General features: G+C 59.2%; 2 protein-coding genes across 10 annotated transcripts in view; one reads left to right on the top strand and one right to left on the bottom strand.

Annotated features, from left to right (window-relative positions):
* RIMBP2 (RIMS binding protein 2) overlaps nucleotides 1-4,650 on the top strand; it is a 90,430-nt gene extending 85,780 nt beyond the window's left edge. For 3 of the 7 annotated variants that reach the window (XM_059139650.1, XM_059139654.1, XM_059139655.1), the window contains 2 exons: nucleotides 1,926-2,060; nucleotides 3,987-4,650. In XM_059139650.1, coding sequence (XP_058995633.1) covers nucleotides 1,926-2,060; nucleotides 3,987-4,175 — 324 coding nt within the window. In that variant the 3' untranslated portion in view covers nucleotides 4,176-4,650. Of the gene's footprint in view, nucleotides 1-1,925; nucleotides 2,061-2,529 lie in introns of all 7 variants that reach the window. The other 4 variants (XM_059139653.1, XM_059139657.1, XM_059139651.1 and 1 more) reach the window with 2 other exon arrangements.
* A 13,169-nt stretch (nucleotides 4,651-17,819) lies between these two features.
* Nucleotides 17,820-20,747, bottom strand: part of PIWIL1 (piwi like RNA-mediated gene silencing 1) — a 34,715-nt gene continuing 31,787 nt past the window's right edge. For all 3 annotated transcript variants that reach the window (XM_059140274.1, XM_059140273.1, XM_059140275.1), the window contains exons 19-21: nucleotides 20,325-20,450; nucleotides 18,166-18,313; nucleotides 17,820-18,009 (exon numbers count right to left, since the gene is read on the bottom strand). In XM_059140274.1, the coding sequence (XP_058996257.1) occupies nucleotides 17,893-18,009; nucleotides 18,166-18,313; nucleotides 20,325-20,450 (391 nt within the window). In that variant the 3' untranslated portion in view covers nucleotides 17,820-17,892. The remainder of the gene's footprint in view (nucleotides 18,010-18,165; nucleotides 18,314-20,324; nucleotides 20,451-20,747) is intronic.

Raw genomic sequence — 20,747 nt, 5'->3', positions numbered from 1 at the left:
CGCTCGGGGAGCCCGGAGAGGGGGTGGGTCTGCATGTGTGCGTGCGCGGGGTGGTCCCACGGGCCCCGTGAGCTGAACGTGGCGCCACTGGGGCTGTGAGGCTGAGGCTGGGTGTTTTCCCACCACACGGTCCCCAGCCCCAAACCCACGACGCCAGGGGGCACTCCCCGATGGTGCCAGAGGAGGGTCTGCCTGAGGTCTGGGCCCACAGACGTTGGTGTGTCTGCTTGTGGATGACTCTTGACCTCGGATGTGGGAGAAATCCCGAGGGACACGTGCGGTGGTGACCCAGTCACAGTGTGTCGTGTGGCCCCAGGGCACCGTCCCTCCTGCCAGCCGGAAGCGCCATCCGCAGTGAGCACCAGACACTCCCTACCCCTCGTGTCCCCCAGCCTCCGTCTCCTCCCGTCCCCATGAACCTGCTCTGTACCTGCTTTCGGGGCCTCACACACGAGGACTTCTCTCACGCCTGCCCGACCTCCCGGAGCAGGACGTCGGGGCGCGGGTCCGTCTCTCCTTCCCTCTCCAGCCCAAGACGACTCCCCGCTGGGTGCGTGCGAGGGGGGCGTCCCCTGTGCAGGCGTCAGTGGATGCTCGCACGCTCGGCCCCTGGGAATAACAGCCATGAGTGTGGTCGGCAAACACGCCCCTCGGTCCTTCTGCCGGGGCTTTCGGGTCCCGGCCCAGGAGTGGATTGCTGGGGCAGCTGGTAATTCTGTTCGACTTTCTGAGGATCCGCCCCCAGCAGCCGGCCCGCTTCTCCCCGCCCAGCAGGGGCACGAGGGCTCCGGGTCCCCCCGGTTCTCAGCAACTCTCTTGTCTGTGGTTTTGTTTTTAAATTGTTGTTGGTTTGTGTCTGGAGTCGCCGTCCTGAGCGGTGTGAGGAGGTGTCTTGTGCTTCTGACCTCCGTTTCCCTAGGGGGCTCGTGGTAGCTCACGTGGGGCATCTGTCCACGTGCTCTCGGCCGTCTGAGTAACTTTTTTGGGGGAAACAGCGGTGCGGGTCATTTGCCCATCATTTCTTTGGCGTCTCGTGCTGAGCTCCTGATGTGGTCTGGACACGGGCCCCTTCGTAGGTCAGCAGCTGCGGACGTTCTCCCGTCCACCCCAGGGGCTCCCTCCCTCCCTGGTGGCTCCGTCCTAGTCGTGACGGAGAAGGCCGCGTGTCTCATGCCGGCCCCAGACTTGTAAGCAGAGCGACGGACTCCCGGGAAGTCCAGGGCCGGCCAGTCTGGGACTTGGTTTTGGACACTGGTGGGGGCGAGGGCAGGCAGGCACTGGGGGGCACCGGGGAAGAAGTGACATGGCGGCTGTGACCCGCTGGGTCCAGATGTCTTGTGGATGGTGATCTTAACTGTACGTGTGTAGAGACGTGAGAGAAGGTTCTGGAAGGGAGGAGACGGACCTGAAGCAGTATCACCTCTGAGGAGGTGTCCCCCATATTGTTCGGCTCTTTATAATGAGACTGTGAGCGTGCACAAGACGGACCCATAGCCGTCGCCCAACGCACGCCAGACCACCCGCTGGCCTCGGGAGGGGGTCCGTCCGTGGTCAGTGCATCCGCTTGAGTGAGGTCTCTAAAAGCTCCCTGGGGACGCTAAGGCCAGCCACGGCCGCCGGCCACCCTACGGACTGGTCCTGAGGCCTGGTTCCTGGGAGCCACGTGAGCCCCAGGGGCGAAAACCCACACTGTCATCCAGCCAGGCCAGATGCAGAGCTGAGGGAAGGGACCCTGTCCCCCTGAGCGCGTCCCAAGCTTGCTGTTCTGGTCAGGGTAGTTTGGGGACACTGACACCCCTCTCTGAGTTCTTCTACGTTTGAACCAGGGCAGACCCCCGCAGGCAGCTGGCCCCAGCGCTCCGCTCCCACGGTGAAAGCAAGAAGATGTTGGGAAAATTGAGTAATTCATTCTGCTGTGTTTTTAGGGGGAACTTAATGGGCAGAAAGGCCTTGTACCTTCAAACTTTCTGGAAGAAGTGCCTGACGACGTGGAGGTCTATCTGTCTGACGCTCCGTGCCACTACTCCCGGGACACGCCGGTGCGCTCCAAGGCAAAACGGGTAAGCGGACGCCCCCGGCGCCTCTGACGCCTGCCCCCGGCCACACTGGCTCCCGCACCCCCTCGCGCGCACACGTCAGCCGCTGGGCCCGGGAGCCCACGCCCTCCCCCCGGGGTTGTGCCTCCGCATCTCACTTTGACTTACTTGTTTCACAAAACCTGCCCCTCTCGACTCTAACCCGTCTGCCTTTCCTCACGAAGGGACTCCCCGTCCCGCCCCGTAGACGCACATCCCGGCTGGGCTGAGAGAGGAGGGGACGGCCGGTCCCTCCGCCCCTCGGCCCCGCTAGGGTTTCCGTGCTCGTAGCAGAGACCAGAGGTTGCCTCCGGCGTAGTTGACTAGTGGACGACACCCACGTGTAGTCTCGCTTTTTTTTTTTTTTTTTTAATCTCATCACTGCCAGTTTTTCTATATTCTATTTTTATATATATATATATTTTTATTTCTTTGCTCATCTGCTTGGAAACAGAAGAAGAGTGTTCATTTCACACCTTAATCAGGCCCCGTAGCCTTCACGTAAGTGAGCAACTGAAGATACCACAGGTAGCGCCCCGCCCGCGGCCCCGGCGGACGCGCACACAAAAGAAATATGTCTCAAAACACGACCAAACAGAACAGAGCCCCTGGGCCTCGGACAGCAGGCTGTTCCTCGGCCTCGGCTGTAAAGCCACCGATTCTGTAGCCCAGTCTTCCTTATTCCTCATTTCCTACTGCCCGCACCATTTCAGAGGTTTCGAAGGCCAACCTTGGGAACATATTTCTTGCGAGGCTCATTGTCTGTTCACGTAGAGAATGTTGCAGCGTCTCCTCGTGACGAACGCTGTGCATTGCATTGTTAGCCGCTCGTGGGGAAACAAAAGCACAACTAGACACCATGTTTACTCCGGGACACGCTCCTGTGAAAACCCAGAGCCCGAGCCGAGGAGGGGGAGCGCCGGGCGCGCGGAGTTGGCTCTGACACGCCCGCCCCCTCGCCCCCCGCCGCGGGCGTGACCCCCGCGGCCGGGCTGCGGCAAGTCCGAGTCCGTGCGTGTGCCGGGCGGCTCCTCGGGGGCAGCAATGCAATGCTGTGCTCGCTCGGCCGAGAGCCGCAGCGGCTGCGCGGCCTTAGACGGGGCGGACGGTATCTTCAGGTGTGCGTGGGATGCTTTCCTAGGTGTTTTCCATCGGAACTAGACCTTGATTCTAAATCCAAGCAAGCTTGAAGCCCTTGGCTCCCCGCGTGTGCCCGAGGCAGGGCTTGGCATGGAGAGGCGTGGAGGGGCGCGAGGGGGTGAGGGCCGAGCCCCGGGGCCAGCGAGCCCTCCCCGCCGCCAGGAGGCGCCCAGTGCGCTCTCTGGACACAAGTCCATCTCCGGCCACCGGGGAGTCTCGCGAGCACGCACTAAGGGCCTTTAAGCTTCCTTCGATTGTGATAGAGGTTCATTTTAGTTTTTTTTTCCTTTCAACCGGTGTGTGCCGTCTGCTATGGCGTGACTCACGTCCCCAGGAATGCCCCCGACCAGACCACCCTCCCTGTAGCCCGGTCACTCTCAGACCCACAAGCCCCCTTTCAGAACCTTGGCTTTTAAGATTGCTGATGGGTCCTCGGCCAGTTTCACTGGAACCTAATTTAAGGGGACTTCTGCTCCCCAGCCCTCCACCCCACCCCCACACCTCCGCTTTGGGTCTTAATTTACCAAGTAAATTACTACCTAGCTTTGTTTTGCCAAAGCTGCGGCCTTCCCCTCCCCCGAAGACAAACAGCCGCAGCCCCCCCCCCCACCTCGCAGGGAGGCTGCGGGGAGGGTGCGCAAGCTCGTGGCTTCCTTGACCCCTGAAGGACGCCACGAGCCCCCCTCCCCTTCCCTGGCGGGGGACGGGGCCGTGTGGTGTAAGCGATGTGGTCGGTGCTCGCGCACTCAACTGTCCCACTGTGCCTACTAGGTTCCTCCTGAGGGTTCAGGTACAACAAGGAGCGCGCCATCCCCCACAGCCCATCTCCATTCGGGGTCACCTCCGTCATCCATGGGTACTGGTAGTCCTGGGAGAGGCAGGGAAATGTCCTCGAAAAAGAAAAAGGGGCTGCTTTCCAAAGGCAAGAAACTGCTGAAAAAGCTGGGTGCGGTGAAATGACCAGGCGCTTCCGGACGACCCCCCAGTCCGTGTCGTTCCCTTTAATCCCAAACTAGGGCTTTCAGTGACTCAAGTGCTTCCTAAAAACACACTCTTCTCCCCCGACACCAGTAGAGAAATGCTCTTTGCTCTACCGTCCACTGTAAGCCACCCGCGAGGACAAAGAGCTGCTGGGGGCCCCCTCCCCGCCCGCGAGCCCAGCGCCCGCGCCCTGCCGGGCGGCGGCGTCTCCGAGCGCACGGGGGCCAGTAGCTCTCTGTGGCTCGCTCCCCGCCCCGTGCTGCCGGCCTCTGTGCCCTTGTCATCCGCCCTCAGAGGAATGGTTTCCACCTTGACCCTCTTTCCAAACGCTTGCCTCGCGACGCATCAACTCACTTTAACTCTGGTCTTGAACTTCTAGTTTAACTGCCTTGATGTTCGGCCTTAGAAATGCACTGTGTTCTGTACTGTCTAATAAAAACTACCGTGTCTGCTTTGTACGTGTCGTGCTTTCAGTGCTCCTCCCCCCACAGACACAGGGCTCTGAGGTCAGGGGTGCAGGCCGTGCACGTGCACACCCCGGCGTTCCGCCTCTCCCAGAGCGAGCCGGGCAACACCCAGAACACATTTCCTTAACTCAGATCACTCAAGATTAGAAAGGGAACGAGAGGGTCGCCCCGTTTGGAGAAGTTACCGCTCCTCCAGCCCTGCCGGCCAGCGAGGAAGCGCTCCTGGCTCCCGGTGACACACCCCGTGGCCCGAGTCCCACGCCGCACGCACACACCCCGCCGCGAGCAGAGCACGGGGAATGGCCCCCACAAGGCACACACCACGCCCACAGCCCCTCAAGTTCAGTCCGTCCCCCATGGCTCTACACCAGGCAGACTACACCGCGGGCACTTGACCGAGAGACTGACAAGGTCACCGGCAGGCGTGTGGGATCGGTTACTATTTTGTAATTCTTGTCCACTTGTAAAGTGTTTTTACTCTTTATACATACTTTTCAGACTGCCTTTCTTTTGTAATTTATGGAAGGTTTATAAATGAATGACCAAGCTTTTCCCATTGTGTCTTCAAAACTCTGTTGTAAACTGTAAGCTTTCAGTCTGTGGTTCATTTATTAAAAGGAAATTAGTCCGCGTGTGGCCCAGTACCGTGTGCGTGTGTGCATGTGTGCACTTAGTGTAAGAAATTTTCTAGAAATAAAATTTGTTATTTTATACAACACCGGGTGCTCTGTCTTTGTTTGAAACCGTTTTTATCGGTGCGGCTTTGCGGGATGCCTTTCTCCTTTCTCCCACGCGCAGAAGACAAACTCGATATCCGTGCCTTTCCTGGCCCTCCCTTTTTCCCCTAAAAATGGTTGTGACCAGCGCTCAGGGGGTCACTCACAAACCGCGTCCCCTCACATGGCTGGTGACAGCTGCTCAGGCGAATGGAGCAGCACGGAGGCCTCAAGGGTGAGGTCGAGCCGTGTTCATCCTGTTCTCCTCTGACACTTTTACTATTCAGGCGGCACGAACAGAGCAGACCGCGTGGTCTCATCCGCCTGGGAGATCTGCCACGGCCAATCCCACGCGGCCGGGGCAGGAAGGTCAGAGGGCACAGAGTGTCCGTCACACAAGATGCATCAACTTTGAAGAACTAAGGTTAAAAAAAAAAATAAATAAATAAAGCCAGATCAAATGGAAGGTCTTTAAAAAAAAATTCCAGTTTAAGAAATACCGACATAAGAAATGAAGGTCCACACGACAGGGTGAATATGCACTTTATGCCGCTAATACGTTCAAAGATGTCGGAATAGATTTCCTTACACAAACTTTACCACATTAAAAAAAGAAAAAAAGACAATTTCCCCAAAATAAAAAAAGAGCAAAGGTGGCCCGGACTCATGTTCCTCTAAATCTTTTGAAAATATTTAGAAATTTCCCAGAACATGGAGGCAGACCCAAATGCATAAGGAGGGCACTGCGCTTCGGTGACTACTGCCGAACACTTGTGCATTCCAGGATGCTGACTGTATACAACTTCTAGAGAGACGACCAGTGCCGCTGCTCCTGAGGCCAGCAGTGTCGCGGCAAAACCAGACGAAGACGTGACGAGGAATCCACAGACCAGGAGCACCAGGAATTCTTTTAAAAACCCTTAATTAAATAGTAGCAGACAAAATCCTGCCATGTAGAAAAAGGCTGAGGGGTGCACTAGGCCCGGCTGGGGCTCATCCCAGGAATAAAGGCGCCCTAACTTTCTGAGTAAAAAGGCAATACCCTGTACCCGTGGCCCAGAAGACACAGTCTGTCCTTCGATGCAGGGAAAAGCGCTGCACGAAGTTCGATCTCTGGTCAGGAAACAAGACCAAGACCGTGCTTAACGGTGGACGTCCAGCCGCATCCCGCTTCCCGTCCGGGCCAGCGCGAGGCGGCCCGCTTGGCCTTTTGCGCGCAACGCAGCACGTGCCGCACCGGAGAGCTTCCGCGTGGTAAGGAGAGAGAAGTGCTTTGCTTTGGAAAGGAAGAAGCGACACGGTCTTGGCAGAGGACGCGATTGTGTATTTGGAAAGTGCTGAGACAGCTCCAAAACGCTGCTGGGACCCAGAAGTGGATTTGGCAAGGTGACAGCCCAGGAGGTCGACATGCGCAGCTCGCTGCTGTTTCTGTGAGCTAGCAGGGAACAATTAGAACAGAAGTTAAAACACAAACGGAAGCGGTAGAATAATAAAAAACGCAGGTAATTCGTTATAATAGCATCAAAACCACAATGTACGAGCAAGACCCGTGTGCTGAAAATCAGAGAGCGCTGCCTAGAAATGAAAGGGCTCTTCAGCAGAGATACACAGAACACGTTCGTGGTTTAGAAAATGTATTATTCTTAAATTCCTGATTTTCCCCCCAAGTAGATCTGTTGATTCAGTGAGAGGCCAGTCAAAAATCCCAACGGGCTTTTGCTAGAAATTGATGAGCTGATTTTAAAAATGAGGCAGAAATGCAAATGACCTGTGATGGCCAGGGTGGTTTTGAAAAAGATGAACGAAAAGTCAGAAGACTCCCATGGCCTGATTTTGAGACTTCAAGGCCGCGGCTATCAAGACAGTGTTGTTGTTGTGTAAAATGTGGACATTGAAGTCACTGGAACAAACCAGAGGGTCCAGAAGTGCACACAGAGACATGTGGCGCTTTCCTCTGTAGCAAAGGTGCCAAGGTAGCTGGGAAGAGAAATACAGTGTTTTCTGGAAATGTGGCAGAAAGAGCTAATTATGATGGGGAGAAACCGTCCCTTATCTCACGCGGCACACAAAAATTAATTCCAAACACAGTCACAGTTCTAAATGAAAAAGTTGAAACACTAAAGCTTCTAGAAGAAAATGGAAAAATTTGGCCAGAGAGATGTCTTATATAGGACACAAAAAGCACAAACAAAAAACCCCCAAAACAAAACAAAAAAAAAAAAAAACCCTGATAATTGGATTTCGTCAAATTTGAAAACTTCTTGGGGTGCCTGGGTGATTCGGGTTAAGCGTCTGCCTTCGGCTCAGGTCATGATCTCAGGGTCCTGGGATCGAGTCCCACATCAGGCTCCATGTGCACTGGGGAGCCTGCTTCTCCCTCTGCCTCCTTCTCTGCCTACTTGTGATCTCTCTGTCAAATAAATAAGTAAAATCTTTTAAAAAATAAAATAAAATTCTATTGAAGTGAGAGAGAGCATCCCACGTAGGCGTAGCCGTGGAGGTGCTGAACTCAGACGTCTTACAGGGCAGAGCAGGAGGGTGCGTCCCGCAGAAACCGCTGTCAGCTTCTCACGCGGTCAGAGATGCTCCGCGTATAGATCTAACGTCTACGCATGCTCCCAAGAGAAACAAAAATACGTGTCCCCATCAAGGCTCCAAAAGAACTTTTTATAGTCCATGACAACAGGCTCAAAGCGAAACACCCAAGTATCAGTCTGTTGAGGACTGAACACGGAAGGCACCCGGGGGGGCCAGCCTTGCAGATCCGCCGCCTGCCCAGACGGACACGGTCTGTCCGGAGCAAAGACACCAGACGCAAAGGAGCACACGCTAGACGATCTTCACTCTCACAGGGTTCAGGGTGGCGGAAGGCACGTCCGCGGTTGCTTGGGGACAAGGTGGGAAGGATGATTGTTTGCAACTTGTGGGAGGGCGGAAATCGGTATTTTTCTAAGTCAGAGGGAGGCAGAGACAGGAGTGGATGCGCTGGTCAAAACTCTTGCAGTTGGATTTGCTGATAGTGTAAATTACAGCTCAATAAAATTATGTAGAAAAGTAAAAGTTGGGGTGCCCGGGTGGCTCCGCCGGTGAGGCGTCCGACTCTAGATTTTGGCTCAGGTCATGATCTCAGGGTCGTGGGATGAGCCTTGCATCGGGCTCTGAGTCTGCTTCTCCCTGACCCTTGGCTCCTCCCCCTGCTCACATGTCCTCTCTCTCCAGTAAATAAAATCGTAGAAAAACAGAACAACAAAGTTGGTTGAGAGAGAATGCAAGGAAATACACACATGCACGCACGCTCGCTATCTCTCTCTCTCTCTCTCTCTCCCCCAGCCCCGAGCTCAGGCAGGAGATCTGGGCTCCGGAATGAAGCTTGGAGGCCTGGCCGCTCCCCGGGCAGGTGCAGGCTCCAGGAGGCCAGAGGCCGCCTGTGCCAAAGGCGTCTGTGACCATGCACAGCCGGGACTACCAAGTCCCCGTCCAAGGGGCTCCTTCCTGCCCCGGGCCTGGCCACTCCCAGCCACCCCTGGCACCGCACAGGCAATGGGGGAGCACGGGCAGGGATACGTGGGGCTGGGCCTACCTTCCCGGGTCCCCAGGAAGAAAACAATCCAGTGGCAGCAGAGCCCCTGTCCTGACTTCTCGGGGGCCTGACCAGCTGTTGGCCGCATGGGAGACGTCCAGCTCTCTGCCTGGGGTCCCTTATTCCAGGGTCGCCACCCGGGGAAGACGGGCGTGCACCCATGTCCAGGTCCCAAGCCGAGATGCTCACTGGGCGGGAGTGGGTGGGGTGCGGGCCCTAGTTCTTAGAGCCCCCAGTGGGCGCGCGGACAGCAGGTTGCAGAGTCGAGAGGGTTTCCGGACTGGAACGCGCGTAAGGAACACGGGTGCCGGGTGACTAGGGCCGATTAACGATTTACCAACTCGATAGGGACCTGAGAACCTGCTGTGCCCTGGGCACTGATCTAGAGGCTGGGAAGACAGCAGTGAGCGACACAGTCACGGCCTCCCGGGGCCACACTCGGGAGAAAGAGGGGGTGAAAGCAGGTCAGTCCAGGAAACGCTTCCACAGAGAAGAGCCGTGCGGCTGGACGGAATCACCAAGGGGGTTCGAGCAAACATCAGGGAGGCCCCGGCGGTGCTCCGGCGTGGAACCCGGAGGCACGGAGAAGGCAGGGTGGGGTGGAGGGGGCCGTGGCGGACGGGGCCGCGCGTCCAGGCGCGAGATGGGACGCGCTGCTGGGTGTGCAGCGGGCGCCGGCCGCGGGGCTGGAACTGACCGCGGAGGCGGGTCAGAGGGAACCGGCCGGGAAGCCCTCGGGGCGGCGCAGGTGTCCTGCTCTGAGCCGCCAACTGCCTGCACCTGCGGCCTCGGCGTGGCTCGGGCCGGGCGCAGGTGCGGCCGCTCACGATTCCAGGTGACCTCCCGGCCCGGCCGGCTCTGGTCCTGGCCGCACCGCGCAGAGAGCGGCGGAGGGTCCTGGCTCGCCCCGTGCCTGTAAGTTGCCAGGAACGGAACTGGGCGGGAGGCTGGCGGCTTGGTTTCACGACTGGAATGTCCTCTTGCCCCGGCGGTACGTGACTGACCCTCCTCCGCCTTGTCCCTGCTGGCAGAGTCGGGGCCGGGGGGAGATGCCAAACCAAAGGAGCCCGGGGAGGAAGGCGGCGTCCGTCGGCGGCAGAGCCCGCTGTCCCTGCCGGAGCCCCGTCTGGGGGAGCGGGGGAGGCTCTCGTCCATGGCGGGGGAGCCTAGTCCGTGGGGGGAGCCCATAGTCCTGGAATTGCTGGGGCCAACTGTGCGGGGTGGGGGGCGTCCGCGGGGAAGCGGAGGAGCTTATCTGTGGAGGGACCCTGCTGCCTGCCGGGGAGACCCTTCCGTCGGAGAAACCTGCTGTCTTGGCATTGGCAGAGCCCTCAGTGCGTGGGGGGAGCCCTCTGTCCGTGGGGGGAGCGCTTTGTCCGTGGGGACAGACCTCTGAGTGGGGGGAGGTTTGCTGTCTTTGGAATTGGTGGAGCCCTTGGTTCATGGGGGGAGCCCTCAGCCTGTGAGGTAAGCGGGCTGCCCATGGAACTGGGGGGGTCCCTCTATCCGTGAGGGGTGCTCTCTGTGGGGGAGCTCTGTGTCCGCAGGGAGAGCCTCTGTCTGGGGTGGGGGGGGGAGCTTTCTGTCCGTGGAATTGGTCGAGCCCTCGGACCTTGAGGGGCGCCCTCAGTCTGCGGGGGGAGCCCACTGTCCGTGCAGGAGCGCACGGTCTAGGGGGGCGCCTTTTGTCTGTGGCAGAGACTTTGGTCTCTGTGGGGGAGGCTTGCTGTCCATGGAACTGGTGGCGTCCGTCTGTCCTTGGGGGAAGCCCTCTGTGGGGGGAAGGCCTCTGTCCATGGAGGGGCGCTTCCAGGTGGGGGAAGCTCGCTGCTCATGGAATGGGTGGAGCCCCCTGTCTGTAGAGGGGACCCTCCATCTGCAGGGGGGCGCTTTGTTCGTGGGGAGAGACCTAGGAGTCGGGGGAAGCTTGCTGCCCATGGATTTGGTGGAGCCCCAGTCTGTGGGCAGAGCCCTCTGTCCAAGAGGGGGGCGCTTTGTTCGCGGGGACAGACCTCTGAGTGGGGGGAAGTTTGCTGTCTTTGGAACTGGTGGAGCCCTCGGTCCAGGGCGGGGAGCCCTCTCTGAGGGGAAGCTTGTGGTCCATGGGAACGGTGGCGTCCCTCTGTCCTTGGGGGAGCCCTCTGTGGGTGGAAGGAGCCCTTTGTCCATTGGAGGGGAGGCCTCTGTCGGGGGAGCCTTGTGTCCACTGGGGAGACCTCTGTCTGTGGGGGGGGCTCGCTCTCTGTGGGCGAAGCCTGCTGTCCATGGAGTTGGTGGAACCCCATGTCTGTGGACAGAGCCCTCTCTCGGTGGGGGAGCGATTTGTTCATGGGGAGAGACTTCTGAGTGGGGGGAGCCCTCTGTCTGTGGGGGGGACTGGCTATCCATGGATTCGGTGGGGAGAAATCCTCTTTCCGTGGGGGCAGCTCTCTGTGGAGGGAGACATGTCTCTGCGGGGGGAGCTTGCTGTCCGTGGAGCTGGCGGAAATCCCTATCTGCGGGGAGAGACCTGTGAGTGGGGGGAAGCTTGCTGTCATTGGAATTGGGGGAGCCCTCCGTCGGTGGGGGGAGCCCTGTGTCCTTGGGGGGTTGTCCCTGAGGGGAGCCCTGTGTCTGTGGGGGAAGTCCTCTGCCTGTGGGGGGAGGCTTCTGTCCATGGGGGGAGCCCTCTGTCCATGGGGTGCCTCTCCTCCGTGAGGGGTTGTCATCCCTGAGGGAGCCCTCTGCCTGTGGGGGGAGCCCTCTGTCCGTGGGGCACCTGTTGTCCGTGGGGGGATCCCTCTGTCTGTGGGGAAGCCTGTTGTCCTGGAACTGAGGGGCGTAGTGTTGGGGCGCCCATGGTCTGTGGAACTGCGGGACTAGGGGCCACCCTATGCAAAGGGCTGGGAGCGTGGCAGCTGGGGTGGCAGGAGGTGGGGTCCCAGGGGCGACCAGGTTATGGTAAATGGGTCTGAGGTGTCAGAAATGGCTCTGTGAGTCCCTGAGTGCTGGGCAGCCTGGGACATGCCCCAGCGGTCGGCGGGGCCAGGCGGCAGCGTGCGGCGGTGGGGTGGTCCTTGACCGGAGCGCATGCGCCCCCAGGAGCCAGGCCTAACAATCCGAAGGCCTGTCCTGAGGGAAGCAGACGGGTTGAACGACAGGGAGAAGCAAAGGCTCCCGCCCACCATAAAATGGCAGAAAGGGGCCCGTCGGGTCTCTGGTCTCAGCTGTGGCCACACCTGAAGTCTGGGACCCCGAAGAAAATGTCCCCCACCCAGTTGGGTCCCACCGAGCCTGCGGGAGCGGGGGCCGCAGCGGCAGCGGTTTATGCCCTGGAAGGCGGGTTCCCGCGGACCAGACTCCTCGCTGAGGGGCCTCCGGGGACGGGGGACTGCAGGTGTGGACGCCCGCCCCTGGGGACAGCGTGGCCCTCCCGCTGTGTCCCAGGGTGACTGGAGGGCCCGTGCAGAATGAAGCGTGTTCTTGCAGGGACAGACGGGCTCTGACAGACACGGGGCTGAGCACCCGGTCGCCCAAGGAAACCTCTCCAAAGTTGGGGGCAGATGTAGGACGAAGCAGTGTCTCCCCACAGACGGCGCCGCGCGGCCCCCTTGCCGCCTGCCCCGGGGCGGGATGGCCGCCAGGATCTGGATCTCACCGGGCGGGCAGACGCGGGCTGTGGGACGTGGGGGCTGTTTTCCAGCTCTAGCAGCCGCAGGCCTGCGGAAGGTCAAGCGTGGCCAGGGCCTGGGGCAGGGGAGCGCAGAACGTCAGAGCCTGGGCTCGTGCTGCCTGGGCTCGTGCTGCCTGGGCTCGTGCTGCCTGGGCTCGTGCTGCCTGGGCTCGTGCTGCCTGGGCTCGTGCTGCCTGGGCTCGTGCTGCCTGGGCTCGTGCTGCCTGGGCTCGTGCTGCCTGGGCTCGTGCTGCCTGGGCTCGTGCTGCCTGGGCTCGTGCTGCCTGGGCTCGTGCTGCCTGGGCTCGTGCTGCCTGGGCTCGTGCTGCCTGGGCTCGTGCTGCCTGGGCTCGTGCTGCCTGGGCTCGCACCTTCCCGACCCCTAACACGCCCCGGGCATCCCTGGTACCTGCGGGCTGGAGACTGTTTCAGGCCTGGGTCGAGCGGGGAAGCCGACGGGTTTGGGGGGCTGACCCGGCAGAGGCTTTCCGACGGGGGGTGCTCGCGCCAGACGAGGCGGGGAGCTCTGTGGAGGGAGGCTTGTGTCCGGGGTGGGGGTGGTGGCAAGGACACAGTGGGAAATACATCCCGGGTAAGAGTCTGTCCTGGGAACCCGGGTTACACGGGCGAGGCATTGGGAGGTCGCGTTTGAGAGCCACGCGGAGGCTCAGAGGTGACCCGTCGGCTTCAAGAATGATGGGCGACTTTATGCACCCAATGTTGCCCCTTGGAAAAACCGGCCTGGTACTGGCTTCTGGAACTCCCAGGGAGGCCTGAGCAGGTGAGTAAGGAAGGTCACTGCCTGGCAGGCGCAGGAACCTCAGGACATGTAGGGGACCTCGGAAAAGGAAGGAATCCGTGGGAGTGTGACGGCACGGATCTGTGGGTTCAGCTGTGACGGCAGTAAGGGCGGTGAGGGCTTCGGAGGTTCCAGCAGATTCAGAAGATCCCCGAGGGACAGTCGCGGTCTTGCTGCGCTTACATAAGGACGCAGCTTTGTCTTGCCTTTGCGAGCAGTGAGGTGGATTTCAGAGCGGGCGTGGGGCACAACCAGTGTCGCTAACATGCCTTCCAGGGTGTCTGACCCCAGCTCCCCCGTCCTTGAATGAGTCTCCACGTGCCTGTCAAACTGGGCTGGGTCCCCACTTCTGCCTTCCTGGTGCCCCTTTCTACGGACCACTGTGTGCTGTGGGCCCCCGTGGAGAGCCCACGTGCGGACCAACTCCTGAAAACCAGCTCAGTGGGTCCGGTCCCGACCCCCACCCCTCCCAGCGGGAAGGTGCCGGAGCAGCCGTCCAGGTCGGCACAGCAGTACCGGCCCCTGCTGGAGGAAGTGGTGAACCGCGGACGCCCCCTCCAGGTGCGGTGCGCGCACCCCACTTGCGCGCAGGCTCCTAGGCCTCGGGCGGGGCTGAGGAAGGGGCCTCTTGCCAGGCCCCCCAGGGCGGCGTTCGCTGTGCTGCCGGGGCTGGGCGCTGCCCGCAGGCTCCGCGCGGAGGAAGGGCGTCGCAGACCCCGTGGGCCAGCAGGGTGCCGGGGGCAGCGGGCAGGGGCGCGGGCAGCACTCACCCCGTCCCCGTGCCCCTGCCGCCTTCTCCCCTCTGGCCTAGGATCTCCCCACCGTCACAACGAACCCTGCATCGGGCCCTGCTCCGCCCCGGCCGCGACTCTCCCGCAGAACTCCGGGCCAGCGGCTCTGGGCGGCTTTGTCTGTTGGAACCGAAGGGTCTTCTCAGTCGCTCGTCTGCCTCCTAACGGGAAAGTGAGAGCGCGGTGTGGGGGGCAGGAGGGGCCGAGAGCCCTTTCGTTTTTTAGGACGGGCCGGGCACAGCCGGGTCTGTCGGCTGCTGGGAATGAGCAAGGAAAGGCTGGCGCAGGCCCGGGAGCGATGCAATCGCTTGGGTGTCTTGGGCACACGTCGGGGGGGGGGGGCGGTGGGGGCTTGGCAGCGAAGTTCCAGAAGCCTCATCCAGAGAGGAACAGGTGCGTTGTCCTTCGGCCGCGAGGCTGCTGCTCTGCTGGGAGCCGAGCGCAGGGGTGGAGCGGACAGAGCCCCCGGACAGCACGGGGTCTGGAAGGGAGCAGGAGGGACCTCGAGAGGCGGGGCACCCATGGGGACTCGCAGCCTGCGGTGCGTCACTCGGGGCCTGTGATGGCGGCCACAGCAACCGGGAAGCAGGGCTGCGGGGCGCAGGGGACAGACCAGTGGGGAAATGCTGGCCCGCGCCGGTGGTGTGCCAGGTGTGGCAGCAAACGCCAGCGCCGGCCAGGAGCAAGCCGGCAGCTGCAGCCACCGCCGGCCGAGCCCCGGGGCAGGAAATGCTGCGGAGAGGACGGGCTGCGGAGGGTGCGTGGGACCCAGCCAGACGCAGGTGCGGCCCAGACAGCGGCGCCACCCACAGGCAGGAATCGTCCTGGGAGCCCGGCGTGTTCAAGGCACAGGAACTCAGGAAGGGGCTGCGATGACCGTGACCTCGGAGGGTACGGGGAGAGGTTCCGGTGAGGATGGGTCAGAAAAGCTGCGTCCAGACAACCTTCCGATTCTGAGAGGGGAGGGCGGCCCAGCTGTGTGCAGGGGCAGATGGGGGGCGCTGCAGCCTCGGGGTAACCCCAGCAGAGGGGGCTCCTCTCCCCACAGAGCCAGGGGGCCCTTCGCGGACGCAACCACTTGGAAGTATGATGGTTTCTCTAGCCGTGGGCCGGGCGCCCCGGGGCCTGTGTTGGGATGATTCACACCCAGAGCCCGCCCAGCCCCTGCATCCTTGCATCTGAACAATGACACCAATTACGGGAACTTGAGTCAAACCTCGAAATACATGAAAATAAGAGGCAGCTTTGTGCCACGGCCTCGGGCCACCTCTGTGGTGAACAGATGACAGGACACAGGGTCGGGCCCCGGTCTCAGAGCCGGACGCTGAGGGGGGAGGGGAGGGGAGCGCCTATGTTGGGCCCCAACCCCAGCCTCACCGCGAGGCACGTCGCCAGAGCCCCTGCCGCACCCTGGGGTTACCTCTGGGGCTCCTGAGGCCGAGGGTCAGATGAGGGCTGGGAAGGGGTGACCTGCGGGGGGCTGGTGCCGATGCTTCTCACTGGCGGAGGCAGCGGGGCCACAGGCTGTTCCCATGCCGTAGCCCAGAGCGTGGCGGCCCCCGTGTGCGGCCTGTGCGGACGGACAGCGGTGCTGTACCCTCGGGCTCCTGGCTGCGGCCTCGCGACGCCCCTGCTGGGAGCTCTTCCCTGCCCCCCGCCCCCACAGCGACCCTAGCACTCGCACGGGATCCGGGCTCCACCTGTCTGGGCGGCGCGTCCCTCCCGGTTCCAGGATGTGTGGACGGCTGGGTGTTCCTTTCCAGGGGGTGAGGCAGACGCCCAAACCTGGACCCCAGGCCCATCCGCCAGAACCGAGACACCCCCCCCCCCCCCCCCCGGCCACCATAGCCTCTCATCAACCAGACTCGGGACGCCTTCTCAGCCGGCCTTTGCCCAGAGTCCCAGGAAAATCCCGTGGCACGGGTCTGAGGGACGGTCTGGCCAGTGTCTCCCCACAAAGTCCTGCCCCGCGCGTGTGGCCCGGTGCGGAGCTCGCTGTGCGTGGGAAGCCGACAGCAGGCGCTGGACAGAGCGACACCGGGAAGCCCGCCTCCAGCGCCAGCAGCAAGCCGCCCCATGCCTGTTGGCTGAGACTAGTCTGAGGTTTTCTCTCCCTCGCAGCCGAGTCTTTGACTTGAGTGACGGTCTTGTGACTGTTTCCGCTTTTCCAGACCCCATCTGCCCACCCTTCCATGGCCTTAAAGACCATTAAAACTTAAGAACGGCACTTTGAGGCCTTAAAAGTTCCCCACTAGCCCTACCGATCTACACGTGAACACCAGAGCTCGTCTTCCACGGCTGCAGGGTAGAGCTCCTCGCACGCCTTCACAGCGGGTCAGCTTCTAGCAACTTCCATCATGGCATCCGGTCTCTGGCACTCTCCTGAAACCTCCCGTTTCCTGTGTCTTCTCTTGTTTGCAGACCAAGCAGGTCAAGGAACCAGGGCTAGGGACTAACAGCCGAGGACACTGTTAACAATGGTTAGGAGCCTGAACAACTAAGACGAGAATAAAAGGGTTTTCATCCCTGTGAGGCTCAGCCCAGAAAGTCTCTATTGGGACCATGTGCAGCGGTGCGGAGGGCGGGGCTGAGGCAGGAGCCCTGGGGGCCAGGCCCTACCGTGGCTGGCAGTGCCGAAGGGATTCTCCGAGTAGTTTCACTCCAAGTACAGTTGCCACTGACAGCAAGCCAGCTCTTTGCCAAATTTCCTGAAATTTCCCACAAGCACGTCCACGTGAATAATTACAATCGTCAACCTCCCGCCATCGCCCGCCCTGCCGCCGCTCTCCGTCCGGTCCCACGAGCCCTGCGGCCGGCGGCTCTGGACCTCGAAGTGCCAAAGGGGGTGGCGACTGAGCATTTCTAAGTGGGACTGCAGCCTCCGGCCAGAGTGCGCTCTCCAGCATTTAGAAGAATACATGGCATGCAAAGAAAATGTATGTTTTCAGTAAAAACAAACCACAGTTAGTGAATAATGTGAGAATCCAATTTTATTTTGTAACCAGGAGAAGGATGTCCCCATCACAAACAGAACAGTAATGTTATCAGAGGCTACTGGCCTCTTCTGTGATGAGAGTCTTAAAATGTTTTCTTGGACAGAAATTTTAAAAACTTTTCAACCCCCATACCATCTAGCCCCCCAAAAATAAAAAATTAGCCTACTTCTCCAGTCTACCATTCTCGTACCTTGGACAGGTTATTCAATGGCAGCTTTTTATCTTTAAAATAGACCAGACACCCAAGTAAAAGCCAACCTTACAGCTGCAGTGAGCTCCCCACTTCACGCCTCTCTCCTTTAAATTAAAAATATTTCAAAAAGATGATGAATTAATGTACGTTTACAAAGCAGGATGTGCTCACTCCTGAAAGTACTTTCAAGTAAATTCTCACTTTTCAAATAGTTTAAGAAATTCTGTTTATAATGCGAAGTACCTTATCCACATTTTTTTCAAAACAAGAAATTCTCACAACGTATTTGAGAAGCAAACAAGATAAAATATAAAATTTTAATTTTTACCTACAAGCCAGTCACAGCAGCAATGCTACCAACGAGACACCAAATCTCCTAATTCCCTTCCCAGTATTCATCTATAAAGGTAACAGCTAAAAAAACCCACCCCCACCCACCCACCCCGCAGGAAGCTACAAGGTCAAATAGAAGGCGTGGCGGCCCGTCGTCGTCTCCCGAGGGTCAGAGGTAGTAGAGGCGGTTGGACAGGGACAGGTTGGGCTCCCTGTGAATGCTCTGGCCCACCAGGAAGGCCAGCTTGTGGGCGTACTGGCAAGGAGCGGGAACGCGGATGACGCCCTTGAGTGGAAGAAACACGGGGCTGTTACTCCCGACCTGCTCCCTGCAGCACCCGGCCTAGTATTAACTAGAAAAGCCTCTGAAAACAGAGCGACTCCTGTCTGGAAAATCGGAGCTCACAGATGTGCGTACACGTGCCCAGGGAGACCCACTTACTGGCCAGTTGTAGTAGACGTGACACAGCTTGTACGTGAGCCTCTGTATGTGGTCTGGCTTCAGGCCGCTGCTGTCGTAGATGACATTATAGTGCGTGGGCGAAACACTGCCGCTTCTCACCGCCTGGCTCACGATAAAAAAATCATACCTGGAATTACAAGAGAAAAGCCCCACGGAAGGGAGGTTTATGGGTCTGAAAGCTGAAGTTACCGTGGGTCCCGTTTCCTCCAGAGAAAAGATCCCGTATTCTAAGGGACGCTGACCTCATCAGGATGAAACGTGCTTCCTTCAGGTCCATAACACTTGCTCTCATGGACCGTTCTGGAACACTTACCTGTGACCGAGGCTTCAGAAACCACTATTAGATTTCAAATACGTGTCACTGGTGCCGCGGGGCGTTCACCACGTGTGCCGGCCGCGAGCCACAGCGGCGTCGGGGAGGGCGGCAGCAGCGGGGCACGGAGAGCAGCTCTCCACTCAGGCGCTGCTGTTCCCAAAACACGATTTTACCACAGGACCTTTCCCCCTCTCGCTGTTCCGTGGTTATGCAATGAAAACATCCTTCATTTTAATCATTAAGGACGCAAAGCAGACTCTGGAAGGACCGGAGAAGCTGCAGGGCCGGCAGCAGCAGCAGCGCAGGGCCCAGACGCCACGGCAGACCGCAGGGGTGCGCACAGAGCACAGGACACCCGTTCCCCCCTTTCTGGGTAGCAAGAGCACAGGTCACAGATCCGGTCGTCCGCCCTCGTCACGCCACAAGGGAATTACCTGTGCAGCTTGCTAGGTCCGCTGAAGCTACACACATCAGAACACCGCGAGCCGACGCACACACGACCACATGCCCTAAGCCGCAGGGAAACCCCAGCAGAGCTCGAGTCAGAGCCTTAGTCCCGACCCGGGTGCCTGAGCGCCCAGAGTGTTGGCCGCAGCTGGGACAGGCGGCGCCCACGATGGGGCTTCTCCAGGCATGTGCAGAGCCTGCGTTGCTAAGTTCTAAAAAGCATCTGGTAAGAAGTCATGAGATGTTCTCATACTTCAAAATTCAACGTGGATTTTAGCCAGTCTGTCTCCATCAGCTGTCTCCAGGTCAGGGCTGGCCCTGAGTCGCGGGCAGCAGAGCAGGACGCGTGTCAGCAGGGGGGATGGGGGTGAGGGGGCCACTCGGACCGGTTAGAAGGTCCTGCAGGAAAGGAGCTCGCTGCGTTACTGTCTCAGCCACCGTCTCCCTCAGCTGACTTCCCCACAAGCAGAATCCTCTGCAGCACCGCCACGACTGACCCGTGCCTGAGACAGGAGTCCAAGTAACACATCTCAACACGGAAATGTCCCCTCCCTGTCGCGAACACAACTGATTAAAGGTAACTAAAAATCTGTATTATTGTTGCTCTACGTGAAGTTAGTGTAGTGAAGCCTCATTTACCCGAGGTCCGTACAGGAAGGACGTTCCACATTAGCAGCTCTGCCCCGAGGCCGGCACTTCAGCCCGATGAAAGCTCCTTCCCCAAACCCCGCCACAGTGGGAAAGAGGAACGGCCCTCCCAGCACACTCTCCTGGACCGGCCAGAGAGCCACCACCCAGCACGATTTACTGCACCCTAGGCCTCGCCTCCTAAAAGCGTTTCCGAGGATCCAGCAAGCCTGAGCCCCGACCGCTGCACCCTTGGGTGCCCACAGCACTGCCCCGTGGCCCCCTTGTGGCCGTGGATGTCCCAGCCAGCTGGCTTTCCTATGACAAAGTGCAGCTCCAAGTTACACAGAAAGTTTTGTTTCCTCAGAAGCCACTTTATCTGCAGTCGTGTTTCAGCTGCAACTTTCTGACCTCTGGATGACAGCAAGCTGTTACAGATCTAAAACTTTTTACTAGGGGACAGGAATCTGAGCACAAGGTCACAAGTGAATAAAATACAAAATAATCCACGGCAGCAGAGCTCACCCTCTGCATGTATGATTACTGCCGCAGACGATAACCCTCTTCCCCCAAAGGACAACTGGACGGAAACCCGTTTACCATTTCAGATACAAACGAATCACAGGCTTTAGTAATATTATGAGATCAAACTAATTGAAGACTTTAGTATTTATCAGAAATAGAAGAAAAAGAAAATGTGCTGAAGTCAATAAAGAAGAAAACAATTGTGTAACCGCACAGAACTTACCATTCTGGTCTGGTAACTTCTACGTCAATAACCGTCCCGGGAAGCGGGTTCTGAAGTCTTCCTCCAGACTGAGCAAAAAATCTGGCATTCACTCGTTTCTTCACCACAATGACCGTTAGTCTTGGGCTGAAAGATGATGATGGCGAATGTAATGACTGTGTCTGTCCTGCCTGCAGGCAGCCGACCATCCAGACATCCCCCTTCCCAACCACATTTAAATGGAAACATCTCTCCCTCTCAAGGCAGAGTATCAGTCCAAGCTGTGAACGGCCCTAGACAAGGACCAGGAGTCAGGTGGCGGGGGGCGGGGGAGACACAGGAGAGCAGGTGAGGCAGGGGCGTGTGCACAGCTGGCCTGGCACACAGAAGTGGCACATTCAGCATGCTTCCCAGCACACAGCCTGGAACGCTCTTCAGGGTCAT

Source organism: Mustela lutreola, chromosome 11, assembly GCF_030435805.1.
Source record: "Mustela lutreola isolate mMusLut2 chromosome 11, mMusLut2.pri, whole genome shotgun sequence".
Lineage (NCBI taxonomy): Eukaryota > Metazoa > Chordata > Mammalia > Carnivora > Mustelidae > Mustela > Mustela lutreola.
This window is presented reverse-complemented; position numbering and strand designations above follow the sequence as displayed.